Genomic DNA, 10227 nt, shown 5'->3' with positions numbered 1-10227 from the left:
CCTCGAACGGTGCCTGACTACAGGGGACTCCAGCAACATAGCCATTACGCTAACTGCTGGTCCCAAGAAATACTTCTTTTCAACATAGAAAATACTATCACATTAGTACAAACGTCTATGATAGTTCTCCAATGAAATAAATTACCATTTTTCAGCATAAGACAAAAGAAATTAATATAAGTAGATAATGATGACTACATTTCTTGAAGCTCACAAAATATATATTATGGAATACTTTTTTTTGTTACTTTCATATTTACATATTATAGTCAGATTTTATTTAATTAATTTTGATACCTGTAAATGGAAATAATTTTTTCACTTTAAATAATTCTGCAAAATCTTTCCAAAATATATTATAAAAGATTGGAAATTAATCTGTTTTCTTTCATACAGTATCTCTCAAATAACAGCTTAAAAATTAGAGAGTCTGGGACCAGCAGTTAGCGTAATGGCTATGTCACTAGACTCCCACGTAGTCTACTGCAGTTCGCATCCCGGACCCAGTGGCTTAAACTCATGCCGGGCGCATGTGCATGCGTGCCCAAGATCCCAAGAGGAGAATGGAGGAGAAGGGATTGTGGCATGGCCATCCCCCCTGGGGGGTGATTTCTCACTTTCTGTCTCTCTTTCTCTGTCTGTCTGGTGAGCGCACGCGCCCTATAGCAAAAACCTCTCCAAAAAAAAAAAATTAGAGAGTCTGAAGAAGTTCTACTTCAATCATTTCCAAAAAGTTCCTTAAGAAGTTCTCTTTTTGAGAGAGAGAATTTTGCTACTTGGCACATGCACTTACTGGTGAGAGAGAGAGAGACAGAAAGCAAGAAATCATCTCCAAGAGGGGATGGCCACACCTCAATTCCTTCTCTTCATTTTCCTCACAGGATGGGCACACATACACAAGTGCCAGGCTTGAGTACTGGGGGGTTTTTTTGAGAGATTTTTGCTACAGGGCACGTGCGCTCACCAGAGACAGACAGAAAGCGAGAAATCACTCCTCAAGGGGGGATGGCCACACCGAAATCCTTTCTCTTCTATTCTCCCCCAGGGATCTTGGGCATGCACACACACAAATTCACTCAGCATTGTTTTTTATAAGCCGCTAGTCTGGGACTCAGACTGCGGTCAGCTATGTGGAGCCCAGCACCGTAATCATTACGTGATCTGCTGGTCCTCCATTAAGACATCCTTAACAAAGTAGAAGAGAGTAGATTCTTCCAAAGGAGCAGGTTACCATATGGATGATCACTAGCTTTGACGGTGATGTCTGTTGTTTCCTTTTCAGGATCTATGCTCGCACCACTGGTGGGGGTCGAACCCAGTTTCCCATCTCCAGGAATCGCAGAAACCAACGTCACGCGGAAATATTCATTAAGCTCAGGAATATCATCGTCAAGAACATATATATTCAGGACCTATAAATGTAAAAACCCAGAGGCACTAAGGACTGAGGCATGCAGAAATTATCCACCAAAGGAAAATAAAATACCCAATTAAATTTTTTTTAATGAAATCAGGATTTAACATAACGTATTTCCAGAAACGCTGAGTGTGTATTTGTATGTGTGTGTGTACATACATAACACATACAAAAAGAGAAATCTGAAGAGATAAATTCCTTTAACAATAATGGGTAAATATTGGAATAGCGCCTCAAAATTCCTATGTTAAAATCTAACCCCCAAGGTGATAGCATTGAGAGGCAAGACATTTAAGGAGGTGACCAGGTCTTCAAGGTGAAGCCATCCTACATGGGCTCACTGCCCTGACAGAACAGGCCCCCTAGAAGCTTGTCCACCCCTTCCACCGTGTCAGGACATGTCGAGAAGGTACCATGTGCATGAAGCAGAGAGTGAGGCCTTGCTGGACGCTAAACCTATGGGCACCTTGATCATGGACTTGTAGCCTCCAGAACAGCAGTGCATTTCTGCTGCTTATAAATTACCTGTGTATGGAATTTTGTTACGGCAGTCCAAAACAGACTAAGACAGGTGCTGAGCAGTAACATTTTCTGTCAATACCATATCATTTACGATACATAATAATAGATATATCAACATAATATATTCTTTGTATCAAAGATAATGGCATGCCGACCTCAGACTTTAAGGTGGTTCCTTAACCATCATTAAGGATAGAATGTGGTAGGGCAGTAAGGAAGGACAACATACACCTATCTAGTGTCTGCCTGCTACAGTTTGGATGTCCCCCGAAAATTCATGTTGGGGGACTTGCTTGTACTGTACATGTGTTAAGTGAAAATGGTTTCTTCGTGTTGTCCCAAGATGGGGCTTAGACAAACTGAAGAATCCTAAGCAGGAGACGGACAAATCAGAGTGCTGTTACCATGGCAGAATGCAAATAAAATGGACAGAGCAAGAAAGGATGCAAGAGGATCCGCTAGGAGAGGGCTGACCAGGAATAATGAAACTCCAAATTACTACAGTAACAAAAGAAACAAGAAAAAATGGATAGATCAAGATTTGTCTGGAGGTAGAATGTGCCAGTCTGATGACTCACTTAGCATGGAGAGAGAGCGAGGCGGGGAAGAATGAAGGGCGACTTCCTGATTTCTCCCAGAACGAAGAGTGTCAACAGTCTGAAAACAAACTCTAAATCCAAATGCCATTGCCCAAACCCTGATCAGTGAGCCTAAAGGCACCTGGGCAACTTGGTTTTTAATACGCAGTTTACGTAACAGCATGTCTCAAGTCTCAAATATACACAAAAAAATAACACATAGTTTTTCTAGAGATTTTTAATTCTCTAGAGATTCCCAAGAAAACCCTGAATTTGGTTTTTAATGTTCACTTTCATTTTATTTTAATTTAAAGAGTTACATATGGCATAGCCAATGTGCTCAGAGAAATTAAAAAATGGTATATGTTACCAAAATCATGTCCTTATTGTTGAACTAACAGGAAAAATAAATTTAAAACTACTAGAAGGAATATTTTAATTATTGACTAGAACATTTACAACTATTTTACTTTTATCAAATTTGGATTATCATGTATCTCTTCCAAATGTATATGTATTTACTTTATGAAACGATTGATCCTAGTTACCATTTTATTCCATAGTTGGTAAATTTTCTATGAGAAAATTTAGAGTATCAAGTCTGTTTTGTAAATTAAGAGCATTAAAAAATTACCACATACTGTTACAATTACTTACCTTAAAAGAAATGGCACTTTAAATCCAAGAAAAAAATAGAAAGACAATGCATCAAAATTAAATATAGTCCTACACAGACTGAATAATTCTAGTTTTATGAAAACTAATTAGTTGTTGGGAACCAGCAGTTAGCGTAATGGCTATGTCACTGGACTCCCACATAGTCGACCGCGGTTCACGTCCCAGACCCGGTGGCTTAAAACTCACGCAGGGCGTGTGTACGTGTGTGCCCAAGATCCCGAGAGGAGAATGGAGGAGAAGGGATTGCGGTGAGGCCATCCCCCCCTGGGGGGTGATTTCTCGCTTTCTGTCTCTATGTCTCTCTCTGTCTGGCGAGCGCACGTACCCTATAGCGAAAAACCTCTCCAAAAAAAAAAAAAAAGAAAATGAAAACTAATTAGTTGTTCTAATTTTACATACATTAGTAAAACCTTTCTCCCAAACCTGGTACAGACTACTACTACAGGGGAACTGCTGTTATAATGCCAACTATTTCCTTCTTCATCTAAATTACAGAGATTTGTTTTATTCTTCTTTAGCTTTAATCCTTTAAATCTTAAGAATATTTTAATCTTTCCATCAATTTTATGTTTTTTGTCCAGCTGATTTCTAAATCCTTTAAAAACTCTCTCAGAGATTATTTATTAGTATGTGCAAGCTTTAAGTTCATTTGCTTGAATCCCTGGTGGCCTCTATGTTCTTTTCATGTCAACTAAAATAAATCTTAAAAAAAAAAAAAATACTGATACAAATATTCCAACAAAATCAATGAACAGTGTTAAAATGTTTGATACAGGAGGAAACCTCATCCTGATTTCACTTACGGAGAGTGTCATGTATTCATGGATCATCGATTCAGAAATATGACCATGATTCATAGAAAATGTGTGGTTGTTTGTAAAAAGCAGTATTTTCTTTCTTTTCCTTTTTTTAATTGTTTTTAGTTTATTCTTTCTATGAAAGAGAGATACAAGGAGAAAGGCACTTGCAGCAGGGTCTTACTGCTACAATCCACCTCTCGTCTCGGTTGGCCCAGACCATGGGCAAACACCCCACACACCCAGAGAGGTCCCAGGATGTGAACCCAGGACCTTTCTATGTAAATCCAGTTGTGTTTACAGCTGTGCTACCACCTGGCCTGGCCTTCATAGAAAGTTTTCAATAAAGCTGAAAGTCACATATTTTTGAAACACAGAAAAGTAGCCTCTTTTTTCCCAATTTAATATAAAAGAAAATCAGATTACAAGAATTTCACAGAGCCAGCAGGTGGCATGGTGATTAAGGCACTAGACTCCCATATGGCCAACTGTGGTTCAAATCCTAGCCACAGTGGCTTGCTTTCTTACTTTCCCTCTCTCTCTGTCTCCTTCTGTGGTGAACTAAAATCATACTAATAATTAATAAAATTAAATAATTATTTAAAAAATCATTTCTCACTGGCTGACTGGAAAAGCGCTATGAAGAATTTTGTGGTTTCCTATCGTATCAGTAATAACAAAAACGCACAAGGATGCACTTTCAGGCTATCCATTTTTATTACATTGAGATTAAAGAACAGATCAAATAATAACGCACACACTATTCAAAACTCTTCATTTTTCATTTGCATAAATAAAGACAAAAATATTTTATACTATATCACATTCCTGGTCCTGCCAACATTTTAAATTCCTTAAATAAAAAGTAAATGCAAAGAAATTACAGACCAAACACATCAGAAAAAGCTTGCCAAGAGGCTCACAAAGGAACAAAGAAGGTGGGGTGTATTACCTCTGATCTCTGCCAAGGAAGGAATGTGATAGTTCCACTGGCGTTGGCAAAATCATCCACAAGGTAATTAATGCTGTCAGACTCGATCTGTGAGATGGTGTAAAAAACATGCACGTAATCCAGGGCTCCTCTGGTTCTCTCCACAACACATGAAATGGTGGAGCCCTCCTCAGCAATCTGAAATTGAACATAAATTATTTATGACTACATTCCGACTCAAATCAGTAATAAAACTGCAATGCTTTTGTGAAATTCTTTCATCATAAACTTAATTTTATAACTTCCTACCTCTTTAGAAAGGATTAAGGAGGTCTCTACATGACCCCCAATATATTTTTGACTACTAAGAAACATTTATAATTAGTCCTTTTTTCCCATTCCTTTATAGGGCAAAAGAATTATATGAATTTTCAAGGACATGCAAATATTCATCCATTATTGTTTGAGGAATTAGTCTCCTCAGATTTCTCTTTTTCTTTCTAATATATAAGTATGTTCAGAGCCATTATTTTGTCTATTTTTGTATATATAACGGATAGAAATTTTCACTGAAAAGAATGTTTTAAAGTTTGTATCTTAAGAAAGAGAGATTTACCCTCGACAGAGTCTTACCATGCTGTGACTCAACGTTCAGTCTTTTAGCCAGGCAGGATCACATTTGTGGGTATACCTGAAGGATTCAGGTTGACCCAGGACCCAAACCCAGGCCCCCTCCTACGGCTCCAGTGTCACACAGCAGTGCCCTAGCACCTGAGCCACCATGGCTGGGCCTGAGAAGATTTTAATTCAGCTTTTTGCTTCACCCCTCTCCCAGCCAGAGAGTCTGACCTAGGAATAGGGTCCCAAACCAGAAATGATATCAAATAATATGCATTAGATATTTCTAACCAACATTTTGAGAAATATTAGACTACAGAATGCAATTATTAATACAGAAGATAATTGAGACAGAGAGAGTAAATATAGAAAACCTTTTCCTGATATTAAAATATTCAGAGGTCAGCAGGCGGCATGGTGGTTAAGGCACTGGACTCCCACATGGCCAAACACAGTTCGAGTCCCAAACCTGACAACTTGCTTTTTCATTTTCCCTCTCTCTGGTGAGTGCACATTGCCCTGTAGCAAATTTTAAAAATAATAATAATATTAACCAAAATTAAATAAATTTTAAAATATATTAAAATATTCACCTACCTGGCTTTAGAAGTATGATACAAACATTTAGGTGACTATATGAAAGGGTGTAATATCTATAATAATCACCAAACTATGCTTGCTGACCTTCTCTAGAAATAAAAATGTTCACTACTGTTCCCTCTTTTGAGTCAGGAAACTACCAAATCTTCAGATCAAGCAGAAGAGTGACATGAAAGATAAATAATTGAAGAGTTTTTGAAATCTATTTTCCTAGATAAAATAATGCAGTATTCTAAGCCATGAACTAGCCTTCTCCATTGAAATTGACGATGAAAGCTAAACAATTACAAATCCAATTAATTTTTAATTTTGTTTCATGCTTGGGTGATGATCTGTGATATCAGATTATCTCAGTATCGCTTAAATCTAAGGCATCTAGTCACATAACATATGGCAGACACTGTAAAACAAATACGGTCTATGCTGAAATAACTGTCTTATTTTTCACGGAGATCTTCCCAAACTGTAGATTGATTCTTACATCAGGAGTTGATAAATACTAGTTATAAAAAAGAATAGAATGGGATTAGCAAATTCTGTGCATCACTATGGAATGCAATCTCATTCATTTTTAATCATGCAGTGTACAATTTTACAAGACACACAAAAATAGTGCTAAAATAAGGTAGGAAACAACATAAGAAATACACAGAACAACAAAATATGAGGAACCAACAAGAGACGGTGGTTACCAGGCTATCAGTCTAACAAAATCAGTCACCCGCTCAGCACAGCTTCCACGTGGACTCCAAAGCACTGTCTGGCAGGCCTCAACAGGGCCCTCACCCGGGTTTATTCATTATTTCAGTTATAATGTATTAAGCACTTTCTATTTACAGGACACAGCCATGTCTTTCAATAGGCTAAGGCGCAGACTATGTCATATTCTGCGTATTGTCCCTATTTGTAAAAGATGTCATTGCTACCACTCGACATGACTTTATGCCTTATGAATCCAAGAAAAACGTAAGAGGGTAACATACCCAGGGAGACAGCATTACCGGATCTCTACTGTCTTTGGATATTTTGACTAAGAAAGAAATTAAATTTTCGATGTCACTGCAACAACGTAATGAAGAAATCTATGGAAGTGGCAGTAGTTTTTCTTTTCTGAAAATGAATGAGGTGACCGTAAAATGTAAACTCTCAAGACTGTTCTGGGCAGACAGGAAACCAGATGTTCTCCAGTGTTTTAGTTTCAGAATCTCTAAACACTCATAAAAATTGGCCAGCCACCATGACACAGTGGTGACACAATACTCTGTGATGATGAGGCAGATGGAAGGTCCAACGGTGTTCCTGTGCCCTCTCGATGCATGCGTGCCCATGGTCCTGGCTGACTGAGGCTGGGGTTTGGCTCGAGGTATGAAGACCCTGCTGGAGATGCCTCTCTTGCTCTCTCTCCCTTTTTCATGGAAGAAATAAGTAAATAAACTTAAAAAAACCTCCAAGCATTTTTTTGCTTATGTTGTTGAAGTCTAAAAATATTTGTTATAATATAAATAAAAACAATTATAGATTGATGTTATTTTAAAATAACAATAATAAGATGGGTGTAATGACTGTCACTGAACTCCCATGTAGTTGACTGTAGTTCAAGTCCCGGCTTAAACTTATACTGGATACGTGTGCGTGTGTGCCTAAGATCCCGAGAGGAGAATGGAGGACAAGAGATTACGACATGGCCATCCCCCGGGGGGGTGCTTTCTCATGTTCTGTCTCTCTGTTTCTGTCTTTCTGGTGAGTGCACATGCCCTATAGCAAAAACCTCTGCAATAAATAAATAAATAAATAAATAAATAAATAAATAAATAAATAATAAATCTATTAATTGCTAACATAGGCAATGTATCTTTATGAGAAATAAATATGTATTCCAAAATAAAATAATTAGTGGTGGGGCCAGCAGGTGGCATAGTGGTTAAGGCACTGAACTCTTACATGGTCGACCACAGTTCAAGTCCCAGACCTGGTGGCTTACTTTTTAACTCTTTCTTCCTCTCTCCTCTTTCTGATGCATGCACATGCCCTATAGCAAGTTAAAAATAATAATAATAAACTTTAAAAATTAAATGCCTAATTTTTAAAGATAATAATTAGGTGATAGTGGGGCATTGTCATATTTCCACAGATCTGGCTTAATCAAAAACAGCTGAATTCTCATTTCTCCTGCAATCAATGTGTCTATTTCCATCTGTTATTTGCTTGAAGTAGATAAAGAAAATCTAGTCCCACATAGATACATAACTGGAAAAGGAAGAGGACTTTAATAGTCTTTTCATACAATTGTGGGTATTTTTCCTAGATATTATGCCAAAATTTAATGACTCACAGTTTCTTGGAGTTTAGTTGCACTGTGAGAGTATACTGTATTACATTAAAATTCACTGGCCTATCTAGCACTTTGGGTCCATCTTTTTCCCATGCTTGATTTTGTAACAACATACATTGGTTATTTGGAAAATATTGGCTTACTGAGTTATACTATACGACTCTCGAAAATGTTGATGTATTTCATCATACAAAATAATCACACTGGTTATTATCACAATCAAGTCTTTGAGTAATAGGATACAGTCAACTTTACTTTGGCATCAAAAAGTGTTTCAAAGTTTACATTTTTTTTTCAATTAGCAATAATCGCGCCTCGGATAAACCTCATTCGCTACGATACTTCCACTGCGCAAAGCTAAAGTTTACATTTTTTTTGAAAAATTGAATTTTTATCATCAGCATAAAGACTGTAAACTGTTTTCTTTGCAATCACTGGTTCGCTCCCTTTTCATGAAAATGTCTGCCCTGCCAAAAACTCAAGTCCAAATAACCAAAATATTTCAACCATTTTTCAAAAAAAAAAAAAAAAAAAAACAGTATCTAATTTCAACTAGTTCCACCAGTAAATCAAAATCTACACAGGACCAGCAGATGGTGTAATGTTTATGTTGCTGGACTACCACGTGGTAGATCACAGTTTAAGTCCTGGACTTGGAGGCTTAAAACACAACAGGCACGTGTGTGTGTGTGCGCAAAATCCCAAGAGGAGAATGGAGGAGAAGGGATTGTGGCATGGCTATACCCGGGGGGAAGGGGGTGATTTCTCGCTTTCTGTCTCTCTCTCTCTGCAAGCGCACATGACCAATAGCAAAAATCTCTCAATTAAAAAAAAAATCTACACAACTACTTTTCATTGAGACAACTGTTAAGTTTCAGAATGCTGGAGAAGAGCCTTTTTTGTGCTTCTCATTTTGTAACATCCAATATTTAAAAAGATGGGTATTAAGGAGTTGATATTTTATAAAATTAGTATTTTTTACTGCCTGATCAGAGATGTACTGTTACGTGAAATAAGTACTTTCTAAATAATGGTGTGTGGTGGCAAATGATGACTGGTGCCATTTGGTTCCACTACCTTGATTCATGTTAATTTGCTAGCAGCCTTTGCAGTGCAAATGTCAATAAAATGAAAAAGGCAAATAACATCCAAGTATTTGTTTGTTTTTTTTTTTTTTGGGGGGGGGGGTGTTGCCATAGGGTGCATGCACTTACAAGAGAGACAAAGAGAGACAGAGAGAGAGGGAAATAGAATAGAGGATGGCCATGCTGCAATCCCTTCTCCTCTGTTCTCCTCTCAGGAGTTTGGGCATACATGCACACATGCCTAGTGTGTTTTATAAGCTACCAGGTCCAGGACTCAGATCGAGGAGTCAGCCATGTGGGCTCCATGTGGGCTATTATATGTATATGTAATATATATATATATATATATATATATACACACACACACACACACACACACACACATATATTATTATATACATACATATGTGTATCCATACATTTGTGTGTGCTTTTATATCTGTATATGTACATATATACACATCTATGTGTGGGCTGAATAGTAGAATTTAACACTGTGATCAATGCTATGAAAAAATAATTAAAACTACATCAATAAATGGAGAGTGACATGTTGGAAGAAAAGGGTTAGTTACTTTAAATTAAGAAGTCTTCACTGAGGAGACGCTTTTGAAGCCGACAGCTAAATGACTAAAAATGACAATATGGAATAAGAGTGCTACCATGGAG

General features: G+C 37.4%; 1 protein-coding gene and 1 pseudogene across 1 annotated transcript in view; both read right to left on the bottom strand.

Annotated features, from left to right (window-relative positions):
* The window catches only part of ADGRV1 (adhesion G protein-coupled receptor V1), a 618101-nt gene that overhangs the window by 544390 nt on the left and 63484 nt on the right, over positions 1-10227 (bottom strand). The window contains exons 22-23 of the mRNA XM_027774960.1: positions 4945-5121; positions 1232-1412 (exon numbers count right to left, since the gene is read on the bottom strand). Coding sequence (XP_027630761.1) covers positions 1232-1412; positions 4945-5121 — 358 coding nt within the window. The remainder of the gene's footprint in view (positions 1-1231; positions 1413-4944; positions 5122-10227) is intronic.
* LOC114009247 (uncharacterized) lies at positions 8705-8832 on the bottom strand (annotated as a pseudogene).

This window comes from Tupaia chinensis, unplaced genomic scaffold (genome assembly GCF_000334495.1).
Source record: "Tupaia chinensis unplaced genomic scaffold, TupChi_1.0 Scaffold000498_1, whole genome shotgun sequence".
NCBI classification, from domain to species: Eukaryota; Metazoa; Chordata; class Mammalia; order Scandentia; family Tupaiidae; genus Tupaia; species Tupaia belangeri.
Note: the sequence above shows the minus strand (reverse complement) of the source record. Positions and strands in the feature narration are given on the sequence as shown.